This window comes from Phoca vitulina, unplaced genomic scaffold, assembly GCF_004348235.1.
Source record: "Phoca vitulina isolate PV1807 unplaced genomic scaffold, GSC_HSeal_1.0 scaffold22, whole genome shotgun sequence".
Taxonomy (NCBI): Eukaryota; Metazoa; Chordata; class Mammalia; order Carnivora; family Phocidae; genus Phoca; species Phoca vitulina.
Genome location: NW_022589725.1, coordinates 40,003,220 through 40,021,942, shown reverse-complemented (window position 1 = coordinate 40,021,942; position 18,723 = coordinate 40,003,220). Strand labels below are relative to the sequence as shown.

Below are 18,723 nucleotides of genomic sequence, written 5' to 3'. Positions count from 1 at the left end.
GACTGACATGGTTCTATTTTTGTATTTGACACCTTAAGTTCTGCGAGCACGGAGGAGTCCAGAACACTGACTAAGCCCTGGCAGGGCTCGCGGGGAGTGCTAAAGGACAGGGCAGCTGGCCTAGGAGAGGGCGGTGAGTCACTCACCCCTGCCTGACTTTTCCCCTCAAGCCTGCTGCCCTAGGATTCTCCCGAGAGATTAAAAGGCTCAAGGCAAAATGAATTCAATGCACAATTTTGCCTCAGGTAAAATGTGGGAGTAGCAAATTGGATGACTTTTTACAAGGATCCTATAAACTCTTTAATAAAAAGATAGAGACAAGAGCATTCGCTTCTCCTCTACACCCAGGTGTCTCCCTGAGTTTAAGAAGGACATGGGATATTTGAACCAAAACTAGCATGTATTACTATAACTGAAACTGTTACTAACCACGACCTGGTCAATAATATCTTCTGAGTGAAGTCAACGGAGCTCAGTAGGTCTGAGCTCGTCTGTGGGTCAGAGTCCTAGGCTCAAGTTCAGCTTCTGTCACGGGGCTCATTCTCAAAGGTCTGTTGTGAGGAATGAAATGAGATAATACATATGGAAAAGGCCTTGTCTGAGTTCCTGGCACAAGAAAGCCATCACTGATGGGTACCAGCAGTAGGAAGGTGCTGGTGACAAAGACAATAACAGGAAGCGGCCACTTCTTGACTTAGGACAGGCGCTCCCGAGGCATTCTTCTCCAGGATTCCTCACATAGGACAACCCACTGTCGCCAGCCCTGGGAGGTGTGAATGGATGAAGGATGCACTGCTTTTTGGGGAACTGATCAGTGAAGGAGGGGCACAGTGAGTTACAATACTGAACTCTTATTATGCACTTCATTTACAGTTAACATTAAACTGGTTCCTGTTTCACATTTTACTATCTGTGTAGACGTGGGAGAGGCACTGACGCACAGGCTCATTGCCTCAGTGTCCTCATCTGTAATTCTGTAATATGGCAATAATAACAGTGACTCCTAGAGTTCTGTGCCATAGAATTGTTATGAGGAATAAATGTGATCATATAAAGAGAGCTTAGATCTGAGTCAGGCACCTAGAAAGCATTCTGTGATGAACTGTTAAACATTTTTTTTTGTAAAGCACCTCCTAAAGGGGTGCCTGGGTTGGGCAGTCAGTTAAGCACCAGACTCTTGGTTTTGTTCAGCTCAGGTCGTGATCTCAGGGTCCTGAGATGGAGCCCCGCGTCTGGCTCTGCACTCAGTGTGGAGTTTGCTCGTCCTTCTCTCTCCTTCTCTGTCCCTCCCCCACCCCTGGCATCTCTCTCTCTCTCTCAGTCTCTAATAAATAAATAAATCTTTAAAACAAAGAATAAATAAATAAAAATTACCTCCTATAAATAAATAAATAAATAAATAAATAAATAAATAAATAAAAACTACCTCCTGGTTTTCCCCCTTTGTCATTATCACTTGCCCTCAGGCTCCTTGGCTGCCTTCCTCTTCTCCCCAGTGTCTTAAGGTTGGGCTGCCCTAGAAACCAGTTCTTGGTCCTGTGTACTGGCTTCTTTGATATATATTCACTCCCTTGACCATCCTGTCCAGTTTCAGTGCTTCAAACGTCAGCTCTCAGCTGTCTCCTGAACTCCAGACCCAGTACCCTGCTGCCTACTCATCCCCCTGCTTGTAGGTCTAATCGGCACACCTAAGCGGGCATGCTTGTAACCAAGTCTCATCCCTTCATCCACACCCTTCCCTTCTCATGTGAGAGGAAGTCTGTCCTCCCAGCCACTTGGACCAGAAGCCCTGGAGTCCTCAGGGATGGCTCTTTCTCTCACACCCATGTCTAACCCACTGGGGATCCTGTAGGTTCCACCTTCATGATGTCGAGGATCTCATTCCTTCTTGGCACCAGTCTGCTTGGTGACTGCACTGGTCTCCACACTACATTTCCCAAGTCTATCCTGTCCTCTTAGCAGACTATTCTTCAGTGTCCAGGATGATTCTTTTACAAAGTAAGTCAAAAACACATCAGGCTTCTGCACAGAACCCAAAGGCTTCCATTCCACTTGGAGAAGAGCCAGCCCCTACATGGGCCTGTGTGGCCTTATCCTATCTAGGACCCTAGGGTCTCCCTCACTGTGTTCATCCCCATCCCTCCAGCCACACTGGCCAGGAACATACTGCCTGCATACCTTTGGTCCTATCAGCCTGGAATGTTCTTTGGCTTAGCTAATTCCTTCACTATCCCCCACAAGCCTTTACTCAAATGTCATTTTTTTCACTGTTGCCTTTCATGACAATTCTATTTAGAACTACAACTCCCCCTCACTCACTATTCTGCTTCTTGATACACAGCACCTTTCACCTTCTTATATACTCTGTAATTTACTCACTTAGCATGTCTAGTGTCTAGCATCTGCCATCCCCTCTGGGATCTAGGATGGGGATATTTCTGCATTTTGTTCATCATGGATCCTAAGCCCCTAAAGCACTGCCTGGCACACAGCAGGAGTCTAATACATATTTACTAAATGAGTATCTGCAAAATATAATCTCCTAAGGGCTGGCTTAGTAACTTAAAGAGACTGATTGGCAAAGTCAGGATCTTGACACAGGCCCGTGTTCTTCCTACCACACTTTCTGCCTCCAGATACTAAGCATGTGTTCACGCATCCCAGCATTTCAAGGGACACACTGCTATGCAGTCAACTAACGTCACACTGCTGTTGGAAGGTCATCACACAAGTAGCATTTAACGAGTACATTTCCTAGGTCAGAGAGTTAGACGAATGACAAGGATTAGCGAGCTCAGTTCCTAAGTTTCCAGTAGTAAGCTTAGATCACTAAGCTGAGTTTCCTTAAATAAAAATGCCTGCGTGTGGGCCAAGTGACCAGATTGGATTCCCTTAGGCCCCTGCACAATCAGGTGACACCAGGAAGCAGCATTTTCCCTGACATCATAATTACCAAAGCCGCAACACACCTTCACCACTTGGCCTCTTGTGGAAGGCGTCCGTTATGATAGCCTGAACGATCCTGTCTCCTCCTGGTAACCAGAGAGACTCTGCCGGGAGAGAGAAGCTTACTCACCAGGATGAAGACAGTAAAGAATATGACAACAATGGCCGCTGTAATGAACAGCTTCTTCCGGGGAAACACAGCAGCCGGGAGGAGAAACACCAGTGCAAAGCAGATGGCACCTCGGAGCCCTCCATAGGCGATGATGAACTGGTCCTTAAAGGTCAGGGGGATCGTCCGGAACCAGTTGATGACCTGAGTCAGGACAAAGACACCTGAGAACGAAAAGCAAAACCAAAGAAAACAGACTGTGTGAGGCCAGAGCATGAAACTAGGAAGGAAGACTCATTCTCGGTGCTTCTGTGACAGGGAGAAGTGTCTAATAAGCCCCACAGTCTTTCCCCTTTTCCTCTGCTCTCGGGCATTTGGTGTTCGGGGATAACGGGTGAAAATGTGAACTCAGGGAGGCCAAGAGACGTCAGTGTGACTTATGGCAAAGTCATGAAGGTACTTGGGGATGAACAGAATCCATGAGGAATGGGGCGGGGAGGGAGAGGGAGAAGTAGATGAAGCAGATGAAGCAGCAGCAGCCAGGGGGAGGGATGGGAAGCAGCAAGCCCCATTCTTCTAGTGAGTGCTGCCGAATATTCCTTCAGGAAACAAGCACCATTACCCAGTGCTCGCCAGATCAGACAGAAGGCAAGAGTGAAGCACACAAAGGCCCAGTTCCACTCATGGTTCTTCCCGACGGTGGACACGCCCATGAAGATGAAGATCAGGGTCTCACTGACGCTGCTCAGCATCTTCATGAAATACTTGATGGTGGTGTACGACTTCTGAGATACGTTTTCTTCCACATACTTGTTCATAGTCATTGCACAAGCAGTGATTCTGCAAGGAAAGATATAGCTTGACAACGATCCTAATCAGAATAGAAGAGTCAACACTTAAGAGCTGAGTTATGGCTCTACCCTTCTTCCCAACACTGTAACATTATTGATTGATTTGTATAAGTGAATGTGATTTGCATCATTGGACCCCACTATCTCTGGAAGTCTTCATCAATACCTATGGCTTGAACTTCTCTGCTCTGCCCAGCTTTGTAGTCTATGGGCATCGGCACCTGTCAGCATCACAAATAGAACAGGTCCACAATATATTCAAAACCCGCTATCTTCCTATAAAACCAGTTTTGTTTTCTCTATTGCTCTAGTGCCTAAAATGCTAAGGTATTGCCTACAATGCTAAACTTGAAACTGTAGTCTCACTGGCCTTCTCTCCCTGCCACACCTCCTCCATGCCCCCCACTCCACCATCTCATTGGTCACCAACTGTTTTCAACCCCTCATCCTGAGTATCTCTTGGACCTACTTACTCTTTCTTTATCCTAATGCCTTAGTTTCCACTTCTGGAAAATTCACAACGTATTTATAGGCTCTGAGATCACCTAAAGAACAGAAACCCCTTTTCCTGTTTCCCCCCGAATCTTCAAAACTCTGGGACCACAGAGCTCTGGTTTCCCCTCCAATGATACTATTTTAATAGAGCACGTGCGCACACTCTGGTAAGGGAAGGGCTCTAGGGTCAAGTCCATGCTCCTAAGCTGGGTGGCTGAAGATCTTTACACTCTTCACTCAGTGGACAGATCCAGTTTCACCTCCTATCCCCTCTCCACCCAGTATACACCATATGCCTCAACTGTCTGTAATTTCCCCAACATGCCCTGCTCTTTGCTATCTTCTTGCCTTACTGTGTGCATAAGCTCCTCTCTGTCTGAAATGCTACCCCTGCCCATCTCAAATGCCCCCTCAGAGGGAAATTCAGTATGAACTGGGTGACAGCTCATCCTAGGTTCCATCTGAAGAGACACCGATACTAGACATCAGCTGTAGCAACATTTTTCTAGATATGTGTCTTGAGGCAAGGGAAATAAAAGCAAAAAAAAAAAAAAAAAAAAACACAAAAAACTATTGGGACTTCATCAAAATAAAAAGTCTCTGCACAGTGAAGAAAGCAATCAACAAACCAAAGGACAACCTACTGAACGGGAGAAGATATTTGCAAATGACATATCCAATAAAGGGTTAGTATCCAAAATATATAAAGAACGTATACAACTCAATACCCAAAAAACAAATAATCCAATTAAAAAATGCTCACAAGACATGAACAGACATTTCTCCAAAGATGACATACAGATGGCCAATAAGCACATGAAAAGATGCTCAACATGCCTGATCATCAGGGAAATGCAAATCAAAACCACAACGAGATACCACCTCACACCTGTCAGAATGGCTAAAACCAAAACCGTAAGAAACAACAAATGTTGGTGAGGATGTGGAGAAAGGGGAACCCTCGTGTACTGTTGGTGGGAATGCAAACTGGTGCAGCCACCATGGAAAACAGTATGGAGGTTCCTCAAAAAGTTAAAAATAGAACTACCTATGATCCAGGAATCACACTAGTGGGTATTTACCCAAAAAATACAAAAACACTAATTCAAAGGGATATATGCACCCCTATGTTTATAGCAGCATTATTTACAATAGCCAAACTATGGAAGCAGCCCAAGTGTCCATCTATAGATGAGTAGGTAAAGAAGATGTGGTATATACATAAAATAGAATATTATTCAGCCATAAAAAAGAACAAAACCTTGCCATTTGCAATGACATGGACTGAGCTAGAGAGTATAATGCTAATAAGCAAAATAAGTCAGTCAGAGAAAGATAAATACCATATAATTTCACTCATATGTGGAATTTAAGAAACAAACAAGCAAAGGAAAAAAGAGAGAGAGAGAAAGAGATAAACCAAGAAACAGACACTTAACTACAGAGAACAAACTGGTGGTTACCAGAGGGGAGGTGGGTGGGCAGATGGGGGAAATAGAGGATGAGCATTAAAGAGTATACTTATCATGATGAAAAAAAAATGATAAAAAAATACAGAGACATGGATACTAGAAAGCACCAAAGGACTCCATTATCAGAAGGCATTCTAGAATGAAGGAAGACAGAATTTGAGTGAGCTGTCTGCCTTGCACTGAGTGATCACCATGCTATAAGCCAACCACTGGTCATGATCTGTGAAGTTTTCCACATTCTCCTAACTTCAGAGCTACAACGACCCTAAAGGCACCTTGCCACCAACCGCTGCATGGAGTCCTCCTTACCCTGAGAAGATTTCTGCTATTTTAGGAAAATCCTCCTACTGCGAGCACACGGATAGGCAGAAGAACACAGACCTAAGGGCTCTCTGAGTGAAGACCTAAACGGGTAATCATGAACACATTTCATTGCAAGAAAAAGACCTGTTTCTTACACACACACAACATGTCTATTTATTTGTGTGCCCCTATTAAAAGAAAACAGAGACCCCGCCAGGTCAGGAACCATGCATTTAGCCACAATGTCATCGGCCCCAGAATGAGTGGGTACTTCTTTTGAGATTTATATGAGAGAGGAATGCATAATTCACGTGGTTCCCAAAAGAAAGAGTGCCTTATTAAATAAGCTAATAAAATTCAGCAAACACAAACACATGGCAAGGCCTTTGAATAGCTGAGGGCTTATATAATAACAGTCAACTTTTATAGGACCCCTGCTCTGTGCCAGGGACTATGTAAGCACCCTGTGTGGATTATGTCAGTTCACCTCATTACAAACCTCTGAACAAGTTCTGTTAGCATTCCCATTTTACAGATGAGAGAACAAAGGCAGACAGAGGCCCACTTATTCAATACGACACTGCTTATAAATGGTGGTGCCAGGAGTTTTACTCAAGCAGTCTGACTCAAAGCCGGCACTGTTGAGGATGTAACCCTTGTTCTGTCCAAGCTCTCAACGAGCCTGGTCACCTTGGATGGGGAAGAGGTCTTACTCCCCTCCCAAGCACTTGCTCATACTTTCTCAAGTACAAGCCTGTTTGTATTAGCTTCAGTAAGAAATTAGCCAGGACTTAGTGACAACACACAGATTCATCATCTTACGCTTCCAGAGGTCAGCAGTCTAAAACCACTTTCACTGGGCTAAAATCAAGGTGCTAATAAGGCTGTGTGCCTTCTGGAAGCTTTAGGGGAGATTGTTCCTCACTTTTTCTGGTCTGGAGGCTGTTCACGTGCCTTGGCTCATGAGCCTGTCACGCCAACCTCTGCCTCCTTGGCCATGTCTCCTTCTGATGGCTGACTTCCTCCTACTGTCCTCTCCTCGGTATCCCTGTGATTTTATCCAGTGTCATCTCCCCATCTCAAGACTCTAACTTAATCACACCTGCAAAGTCCCTTCTGCCATGTAAGGTAATATATTTGCAAGGAGGGTCTGGAGATGAGAATCTTTGGGGGCCGGTATTCAGCGGATCACACCATTGTTGGCATTCACCTCCCTGGCGTGGTGGCCACAACCAAGTGCATGTCTCCAGGTGATTGTGGCCAGAGTTGCTCAAGCGTGCTTGGTGACAGAAGCTAACAGATGCTCTGACACGCTGGCTCGAATCATAGACTAGAACCTCCACCAGCAGGCGAGAGAGACTGAGGAGAACAGAATGGCAAGTGGCATCTCTCTGAGTAAGCCTACGTACGGCATCTTGCCAGCCCCCACTGCAATAAAAACCATTTGTTAACTATGGTTCTGAACATCTTTGCCTTTCATATTTGGTTTAATTTTTCTTTAACCAGACTTCAAAAAGTAAGATTTGCCCGATATAAAATAATGAAGGCAAAAGCCTGATTAAACTGATTACAAATCTAAAGCAAAATGTGTTTTATCAAAAAAAAAGATACATACACAGCAACACAAACTAAGGAGCCTTTCTTAAATGTTATCAAGCTAAAACTCTGTAACAAAAACAAATTATAATGGTCATATTACTTCCTGAAATTCTCTAATGCTATGCAAGAGGTGCCTCCAAATGATATTATAAAGCATTTAAGCTTAGAGACAAATATAGAGAATAAACACCAAAGTACCCACTTCCCAGCTCTTTATAATCACTTTATTTTTTTTTAATAAATAAAGCATGAGCTACACAGTTGAAATTGCTCCATTTTTCATATTACCCCTATTTCCCTCTCTCCTTCCTGGCATTGGATTATTTTTATCATTCAAAAAGTGATTTTTAAAAGGCTGGAGAATATTGTTTTTGTGAACATGATAAACATTTCCCTCTAAGATCAAGTTCCCGTCAGTCACTGGGAAAAAGGTAAACCATACAGGTAAAGAGTAATCTTCAGTTCATTATGTAAGCAATGTAATAAAAATTTTATTCAGAAATTATCGAAAAACATAGCTTTGGTGTAAGAATAAAAAATAAATAAATAAATGAATTTTACATGAATGTCCATGGGATCAATTTCCATTGCTTTGTGTCCTGAACATGACACCAGCAGTGATGCTCATGTCTGCCAGACACTTCGCTGTAACTTAAAGCTATTTCCTACCAGCACAGTGAGACACTGGAGGGAGAACGGCCCCAGTGGGTACCAGAGGCCTCAGCATCTGGTAGTGCCCCGTTCAGGAAGCCTGGGCATGTCTATGACATTGATGCGTTCTACGGGCTGGGGACAGATGTTCCAAATATCCCTGTTCTGGTCTGTCACGTAGAGCTTAATGCAAAGGCCAGGAGGTGTTTTCATTGCAAAGAGGTTTTTTGTTGTGGTATACTCTGACCTGAAGTCAAACCCCCTCACTGCAATAACATCACAAGTACACAAAACTACCAACTAGGGAGGCAAACACAATACAGTCTCCCAGAAGTAGAGAAGAAGAGAAACCTTCTCTCCCCTCTGCAAAGACCATCATCTAAATGGATATTCTTGGCATCATAACTTTGCTTCTTCTTCATTTTCCTAAAAGAAGCACAAGAAACTTATGTGGTAGGAATGGTGTTAGCTGGTGTCAGACTGTCCTCAGCCTCACTGGGTCTGAAGTGCCTGGCCAGGAGTGTCCTTGGGTATAAGGTCATGTCAAAGCATATCACAGTAGCACTGCCCTTCCAGAGAAGTGAGATTCCTTCCTCCATCAGCATGGACACCCATGGGGATTTCAGGCCTGAAATCCATGGCTTCTCATTCTGAACATCAATGCAAGAGATAATATCCACATCAAAATAATAACCCAAAGAGACTCATTACATTTTAGAAAATTCTAGTTGATTTTTTTCTTTTTTAAAGGTTTATTTACCTGAGAGAGAGAGAGAGTGTGTGTGTGCACACATGAGTGGGAGGGGCAAAGGGAGAGGGAGAGAGAATCTGAAGCAGACTCAGCACTGAGCACAGAGCCCAGTGCAGGGCTGGACCTCAAGACCCTGAGATGATCACCTGAGCCAAAACCATGAGTAAGATGCTGAACCAACTGTGCCACCCAGGCGCCCCTCTAGTTGAACTTCTTAACTCTAAAGAGCCTTCAAATATAGAACTATTGGCCTTTAGCATTTGCAATATGACCTTACTTTTATTAACCTAGGTCACTGAGTCATCCCCCTCTTCCCATGCACTTCTCTCTTTCCTAGTCTCCATATTTGGCTAATATGATTATGAAGAACAATTTAATATCAACCAACATTTTCTTAGCATCTACTTGGGAGAAGTTCTGTGCTGGGGTCTAGGAAGATAAAAGCTAGTAAGACACAGCTTTGACTTTTAAGGGTTCAAAGTCACAGAGAGAAAGGGTCCCAAAGATATCATCGTGAGAGAACAGTGGAAATGTCATAAATGGGGTTGGGAGTGCAGGGAAGGAAATCACCACCTCTGCCACAGAAGAGGGTCCATTTGAGCCACATCTCCACGGCGAAGTGAAGAGCTCAGCCAGCGGGGAGAAGTAAGCCAAGAAAAAGAAGTGGCCATGTGCAAAGGCTTGAAAGAAAGAAACAGGTTGGCATATTTGGGCAATGGGGAATGATTCTGGTAGCCAGAGAAGAGAGGGATGATAACGTTAAGGGACAAGGATGAAAGGAGTTAGGGGCCAGATAATAACAACTGACACTGTTGTGCATTATGTTAAGGAGTTTCAAATTTATTCCATAGGCTGGAGGGAAAAAGTGAGAGATTATATCTTTGATCATATAATTAATACCTACTTCCCCAACCCAACTGGTAGTTTGATGAGGAAAAAAAAAAGTGTCATCAATGCTTAGCATAGTGTCCAGCAGGTCATTAGCGTGTTTTGAATCAATGACTACATGGATGAATTGCTCATAGGGACGGTGGTGTGGTGTGGACAGATTTTGTGTTTTAGAAAGATAACTCTGAAGGAAATATGGAGAACAGATTTGGAAGGACACGAACCTAGAAGCTGGACTCAATTCATTTCCTACAGGGGTCTGTCATTTTGTTTGCAAAATCCATGATAGCACCTACCTGGTCCATACAATATCCCAAAATATGTCTGTGTTTTTACAGGTGTTACTTCCATTCCATGGGGCCACATGGAGGTAAGGTATGTATAGAATTCACTGGTTCTTTCTGCTTTATTACTTTACCTCACATTACGTTTTAACATAAATGTATGGTGATTATCGCCAATTTAGAGACCGAGAAGCTAAAGCCCTGCAATTAGTGGTTTTTACAGTCACCAGCATATACCACTACATCATGCTAAATACAGCATACAAGAAATTCATGCCAGCTAATACAATCTCAACAGAGTCTTCCAGAGGAAAAACAGACTTTGTATTTAAATGATCTGTCATTTGACAATTTCTGAAGAGAAAAATTCCAACAAACACTTTTCTCTGTACTATTCCATGACTCCATCTTAGCAGTCCATGAAGCCATTCTTGCATGGATGTTCAGTTCCTTCTACCAGAATGTACACTCTGAAAGAGCAGGGCTAGTGCTTATCCATGCTTACCGTGGTTGCCTACATGTCATGGTACCAAGATGCATAGTCAAATAATCCTGGCTGAGATTAGTTTAATGAAGGTCTAGAACCTTTCATTTAGATGGCTGTGATCTGTAGAACCAAAAGGACCAACATCAGTACTGAAGGCAGGTGGTGACAGAGGATTTCTGGTTGTGAAGATAAAAAATATATATCCTGTCTGTGTTTATGTACATATGGTGACACCATGCCTCAGTGAATTCAGTTACTAAGTACAAGTGCTTTCATTTTCTTTTTTTTAAGGAGTGGTCAATTCTCTAGTTTCCATTCCCAGGTTTGGAGACATTTTCTGTAATCTGAACGGCTTAGGATTTGAGTTAAACAGGTAAGAAGAATGTTGCAAAATTCTTTTGCTCCCATTCTATCTCTTCAGTGTGAACTGAAAAAGTATGGATCCAATTGTAGACAAATACAGTCCAAACAGTAGTTGCATATTCTCAATAAAGACTTTGCCAGATATGAAGGCATATTCCACCCCTCAGTGTCAAATACTAGCAATGATGAAGGACAATTAAAAAGCTTTCTCTGTATTGATTACAGCCAGGTCTTGTGGTGACTCAGGGTGAACTGCATGCTCTCAGAATAAAGTATTCACTCATGTGAGATTAATTATTCCAGGGCATGAATTTACCATATAATACTCAGAATTCACCATTACCATATAATGGATTGCCTCTTCTAGGACACCTAACAACCAAGAAGAGAGGGAGTTTGACATACGAGAAAATGCGAACAAAATTTGTTTTTGTTTTGTTTTTTTGAGAGAGCAAGAGCATAGGAGCTGGGTGGAAGTAGGGGCAGAGGGAGAGAGGAAATCTTAAGGAGTCTCCAGGTCAAGCACAGAGCCTGACAACGGGCTTGATCTCATAACCCAACCCTGAGATCATGACCTGAGCCAAAATCAAGAGTTGGACCCTTAACCAACTGAGCCACCCAGGGCCCCCCAAGGTTTGTTTTTAAGAGAGGATCCAAGCACAAAAACTGAACCACTTTTCTTAAAATACCAAGAAAAGTAAACTTAAACTATTATAAATGCCTGATTATTCATATAGTCTTGCCCATTTCATGGATTCTCCACATCTTTTGTCTCTTCTCCTTATAGGCTTTCAACTCAATTCAACTAATGCTTATAGGTGATTCACTGACACTTAAAGCAGTCATGATTGTGTGGAGAGAACACGTATAGAATCACAATTCACTGTCAATAGTGTGAGGACACACAAAGCATCAAGGGACCCACAGAGTCCACCGATTCTAGTGGGAGAGTGCTGGCAAAGGCCTTGTGCTTCTTTTGTAAAAGTATGGCGTTTCTATAACTCCTAGAAATCCTTGGAAAAATGCATATGCCTGGGCCCCATCCCAGACCTATGGAATCAGAATCTCTGGCTGGGGCCTGGGGTTCTGTATATGTAAACCATCTTTCCAGGTGATTCCTAAATACCTCCAAGGTTGAGGAAAGCAAGAGGGGTTATAGGCAGAGGGTTCAGGAGAGGAAGAATGAATGAGGGAAAAGAGCTGAAACTTGAATCATTTTGTTCACAATTTTATTGAAGTCTGAAAATAAGGGCCAACATGAGATGTGAGGACTTAATTATACTTTGCCACCTATTTTCTCCTTCCCTTCTCCCAATTTCCATTACTTGGTTCTGGGAACAGGTTCCATCTTCTCTTGCCTGGGTGGAAGTCTTGTGCGCAGGACTCCGCACACATTCTTTTCCTGGCAAGTCTCCACCTAGGCTCCTTCACCCTGTTGCTAGCAGCTCTTCCCTCTCCTGCTGCCCAGACAGCCATGCCCCAGCGCTGGGGGCTTCCAGCAAGCCTGAGGTCGTGACCTCCAGCTGTGCTCTGGAAACACTCTCAGTTTTCTGGGTGATGGCATAAGAAAGCTTCGGAGGCACTCCAATCTTCACTGAGGAACAGAAACACAGTGGTGTCTCCTCTTTGCTCAAAGCTTCCAAAGTTCCCGACTGCCTACAGAACAACACAGGGCAGGAATTACCACCTACTACCTTTCTCGCCAGGCTGAGGTTCGCTTCCCTGGAGGTAGCAGAGCTTTTCGCCTTTGAGCCCTCGGCCACACGCCACCCTCGACACACAGCGTTCTTCTCTTCATCCCTGAAGCTTCAGCTCAGCCTATCACCAGTCCAACCCTCACGCTACTCTACTGTAAAGTACTAAACTTTCCTCGCTAACTGGTAGTCCACACAGACTGTGAGGCAGGTCGCAACGTAAATGTAACTTGACTGCCTTCTGGTGCTTCTCATGCTGCCGGGCTGGTCGTGTGACACAGTCTGAGCCAATCACAGTTCTTCAAATCCCTGAGCCAATCACAATCCTTCCTTTGAAATTTCTTTTGACGAGGGGCTGATGTTTTGTCTGATGTTTTAGAGATCAGAAGGAAGCCATCACACAGAGGAAGATGAGACACAGAGAAAGAGAGACAGAGAGAGAGGTGGTTCCGGCCTGGGGTCCCACCACCCCAAGGCCAAATCTAACACCTGCCCTCATCAAGAATTCATTTCTGTGAGCCAGTAACTCTGGCTTGATTTGGGTTTCACTGAGTAACCAATAATCTGGTTTGATTTGGGTTTCCCTTGCTCACACAGAACCTCCCTCTACTGTCTGAGCTGGGCTCCTGCTTGCAAAGACCCCGGGTGACTCGACTTACCTCAAATAGCTGGGGATTAACTGTGAGGGTGCACGTGGGGAAAAGAATCTTGGCCACTTGGCCAGGTCCCCTGGGAACATCAAAAAAAGCCCTGAGGTCTGATTGATGTAAGGGAAAAGTGGCAGCAGAGGGAGCAGGCACACTGAGAGAACATACTACAGCATCCAGAGGAGCGACTCACAGCTTCCCTATGCCAAAGAAACCAACAGAGCAAGACTCTGGGTTCACACCAGGCTAGCTTCCTCCCCCCACAGAGAACTGCTGAGAAGTAAACTAACGTTTTTAAAGCGAGGTGAAGGAGAAAGAGGTTTTCCTTAGGTCACCTATCCTGTTCTTGAAAGAGCAAACCCTGACTCCCATAGCTGAACTCCCTGACGAAGGGAACGGCGCATTGGCTTCTGCCATGTGTCCCAAGGCTGGCGTCCTACTCAGAAGTACTAGCTGGGCGGTACCTGTATGCATCCCTTCAGTGCCAGTTTTCTGACAAGATTTTCATTGAAACAAAAAAGGTAATTATTTCTCAGCAATTACGCAATATTGACATTTCTGATTTACAATCTTGTTGTTTACATTTTGGCCTATGTATTACTAGGAAATAATTTTAGCCTTTACTTATTACTGCAATTCCTTTTACCTGAAAGTCTGAAAGAAGAAAATGCTACTTTAAAGAGTAAGTTCAGGACTAAGAGTAACCTAGTGATGCAATGACATCATCATTTTTACATAAAACCCACAAAGAATAGTTAAGAAACAGTCAAAAAGAGCAAAACAAGAGCAAAACCAGTATTATCCAGTTACTGGTTATTATCCAGAACCTCCATTCTTCAAAGAGATCTCAGGGAAGGCGTTCTTAATTCAGGAGCAAATTGTTAAAGTTTCACGTAATTTACATTTAGCAGGCAAACACCAAATTTGTTCCCTGAATAAGAGTGCGTGACAATGACACACCCAAGGAGACACCAAAGCCCTTCAGTGAGGCAGACCCCAAATTATATCGCTTTATTCATTTGTTCCTAAAAAGAAATCCATAAAATGCATTTCACAAAACGAAACACTTTTTGAGAGAGAGAGAAGAAAGAAAGATAGAGGGAGAGGGAGGAGGGGGGAGGGACGGAGGGAAAGGCAGAAAGTGAATCTTAAGCAGGCTCCACACCCAGCACAGAGCCCCATACAGGGCTCGATCTCACGACCCTGAGATCATGACCCGAGCCAAAATCAAGAGCCAGATGCTTAACTGACTAAGCCACCCAGGCACCCCAAAATGAAGCTCTCTTATCGTGGCATTTATCATGTCAGCTCTTTTTCATTTTTATACCGTTTTCGGGAACTACTACAAAATATCCCATATGCTATTTCCTGCATTCTTACCATACCTGAAAATACCTAATTACCAACTGTGTAACTAAATCATATACCACTCATGAGGTTGAGAATTCATGGACTGTATGAATGATATTCCCCATACAGATGATTATGATCATGTTTTTAATGTTCTTTTACTTATGAGGCATGAAAATATATTATCTTGAACACTGAATAATTATAATTTCAGTCTGTGAAAAATACAAACTACCCAACCCCAGAGAATCTCTTTTAATGGACTTCGCTCATTCCTATAGCAATGAAAACTTTGTATCAGGGAGAGTCCCGTCCCTCAGCTAGGTTTTGAAGAGTTTATATCAAAACCCCTAAATGTGGATCTTGGGCAATGTTTTGCCTTTGTTCCCAGTGGCTTCTGCCCCTCCCTTCAGTTATTCCTCTCTCGTTTTCTAACCTCCCCTACTCTCAAAGAAATGTTCCTTATAAACAGCATGATTAACATCGATGAAGGGAATGCATTTCTGTTCTGTTTTTTTCTCCATTTTTCATGCCCTATTTTTTTTCTTTTACTTCATCAGAGGGAAGAAAACGTATTTCAACAAGTCTTCGAATATCCAAATAGCAAAAACTAACAGTGAGTGCTAGAGAACAATGCTGTCTAACAGAAATATAATACAAGCCGTATTTGTACTTTTAAACTTCCTAGTAGTCATGATTAAAAGTGTAAAAAGAAACTGAAGAGTTTAATTTTCATAATATATTCATTTAACTCAACAAATCTAATTTATTGTCATGTCAACATGGAATCAATATAAAAATCATTAATTGGAGTTTCTACAGTCTTTTCCTACTAAATCTTAAAAATCTAGTGTATATTTTAAACTTAGAGCACCTCTCAATTTAGACTAGCCACATTTTAAGTACTCAAAAGCCACATGTCGCTGATGGTCACCATGCTGGACAGCACCCAGGGAAAAACTAACAGGCCACTGGTTCTGCTCTTTCTTCACAAAAACCAAGCAAATGCTAGAGGTCATGAGTTGAACCTATTTAATTAAACAGTTTAAACCATAAAAATAAATCCAAGTAATTTCATCAATCACTTAACACTACTCTGGACAAATACTGCATGATCTCACTCATGTGGGGGATCTAAACAAACAAAGTCATAGGGCGCCTGGGTGGCTCAGTCGGTTGAGCGTCTGCCTTCAGCTCAGGTCATGATCCTAAGGTCCTGGGATTGAGCCCCCTGGTTGGGCTCCCTGCTCAGGGGGGAGCCTGCTTCTCCCTCTCCCTCTGCCTACCGCTCCCCCTGCTTGTGCTCTCTAATAAATAAAACCTTTATTAAAAAAAAAAAAAAGTCATAGGGGCACCTGGGTGGCTCAGTCAATTAAGCGTCCAACTCTTGGTTTCAGCTCGGGTCATGATCTCAGGGTCATGAGATCGAACCCCACGTCAGGCTCTACACTCAGTGCAGAGTCTGCTTGTCCCTCTCCCTCTGTTCCTCCCCCTGCCCTTTCTCTCTCTCTCTCAAATAAATTAAAACTTAAAAAAAAAAAAAAACATAGAAACAAGAGAGTAGACTAGTAATTATCAGGAGCAGAGAGTAGGGAGAGTTCGTAGGGGGGAGGAGATGAGGGAAATGGGTAAAGGTGGCCAAGTGTACAAACTTCCCCTATAAGATGAATAAGTTATGGGATTTAATGTACAGCAAGGTGACTATAGTTAATACAGTATCACATACTTGAAAGTTGCTAAGAGAATAGATCTTAAAAGTTCTCACCACACACACACACACAAGGGTCACTACATGTGGTGATGGATGTGTTAACTAATCTAATTATGGTAATAATTTTGCAGTATATACATATATTAAGTCATCATGTTGTATACCTTAAACTTACACATGTCAATTATAAAGCTGGGGGAAAAGTTTATAATTTCAAATTTCCTTCTGCCTTTTCTAGTTTTACCCTACATTTTAGGCAAAGTTGTACAAAAGGAAATAAAAGACATGTGACTGGTAATAAAAAATAATAAGCTTTTCATTTGTTTGTTTTTATTGTTCCCTGAATGTGCCCAGAAAATTAAGGGAGATATGATTCATTTTCTTATTATTTAACTAATTTCCTGCCTTATTTTACTATGTCCTCCCAAAGCCCCACCATTTAGCATTTTTGTTTGAGGTGGTCATGTAAGACTTTAGAGAGGTCAGTTTTGGCCAGAGTCACAAGTGAAGGCATACACCAAAATCAAAAATAAAGCTTTGATTTGCCAAGGCAATAGAAGGTATAATGAGCCAATGAAAAGAGAAGAGGTCACAGAACCAGAGATCTAAGGCTACCATCTTGGTCCCCCTGTCCTCCCCTCCAACTTTCTACTCTCCCTGCTCTTCTTCATAATCCAAAGGGTTGACATTGAGGCTCAAGGGGCACCGTGTATTTGAAGTGTGTTATTACCATGATGCTCTGTGTCTGATGGCTACAACATGACATGGCCTGGATTAACAGAGCAGAACAACAAAACTACGACCTGAGCTTCTTCCCACTTCGTCTCCACTCCGACTCCACTCTCTCCTCCCCCCAATAAAGGCGCCCCCATTACAAATGTCCTATATTGCTGTTGAGAAACCAGACCCCATCACCAGGAGCAATGAAGGATATTAGAGCTGAAGGCTCTTCCTGAAAGTGTGTTCACTAAAACCCCAAGCATCAAAGTCTAAATAATTTTTACTTCAGTAGGTTAGATGGGTAAATGTGTTTTTGGGAATGAGGACATGGTAAATTTAACCGAGGACTGATGCTTGTTAACTGTGGCATAAAGATTTGTATCCTAGGCCTACTTATTCAGCTGAGAGATGTTCTGTGTAAATCTGAGGCATAGATTAGAGCCCTAGGACAAGAATTACAAGTTGTTTGTTTTTTTGTTTTGTGGTTTTTTTTAGGCTCATTCACAATCACTGTGTGTTAAGTGTTCCTATCTATCATGACCCTGCCAATTTGTACATGTCAAAGAGCTGACATCATACAAAAAACTAAGATATACTGGACTACTGGACTGTACTGGATGAATCTGAAATTAGTGTTGAAGAAGTGTGGTGCCCAATATTACCAATGCCTCATTCTTACTGTGCAGCCGATGTCAGGGGCACAAAAGCATTCCCAGGACTACCCTTTGGGGGCAGTGTTGATGGCAGTGAGGCATTTTGGAGACTCAAAGGGAAACCTGTCATAGAGGCCAGAGCTGGGACCTGCCTTAGAAACTGTTATAAGCTTTGTTAATTACATTTCAGATCTTTGTAATAACTGGTATTTTATAGAACAGAGTACCTCTCTGTTCATTTGGTTGATGCTGTTAGAAATAAGAAACAACAAATGTTGGAGAGGTTGTGGAGAAAGGGGAACCCTCTTACACTGTTGTTGGTGGGAATGCAAGCTGGTGCAGCCACTTTGGAAAACAGTATGGAGATTCCTCTAAAAGTTAAAAATAGAGCTACCCTATGACCCAGCAATTGCACTACTGAGTATTTACCCCAAAGACACAGATGTAGTGAAAAGAAGGGCCACATGCACCCCAATGTTCATAGCAGCAATGTCCACAATAGCCAAACTATGGAAGGAGCCGAGATGCCCTTCAACAGATGAATGGATAAAGATGTGGTCCATATATACAATAGAATATTACTCAGCCATCAGAAAGGATGAATACCCAACTTTTACATCAACATGGATGGGACTGGAGGAGATTATGCTTAGTGAAATAAGTCAAGCTTCAGAGAAAGACAATTATCATATGGTTTCACTTATATGTGGAACATAAGGAATAGAACGGAGGACATTAGGAGAAGGAAG

At 42.9% G+C, this 18,723-nt stretch overlaps 1 protein-coding gene across 1 annotated transcript in view; it reads right to left on the bottom strand.

The window, feature by feature from the left end:
* The window catches only part of SLC9A2 (solute carrier family 9 member A2), a 95,155-nt gene that overhangs the window by 29,018 nt on the left and 47,414 nt on the right, over positions 1–18,723 (bottom strand). The window contains exons 4-5 of the mRNA XM_032419808.1: positions 3,678–3,895; positions 3,077–3,279 (exon numbers count right to left, since the gene is read on the bottom strand). Of these exons, the coding sequence (XP_032275699.1) occupies positions 3,077–3,279; positions 3,678–3,895 (421 nt within the window). The remainder of the gene's footprint in view (positions 1–3,076; positions 3,280–3,677; positions 3,896–18,723) is intronic.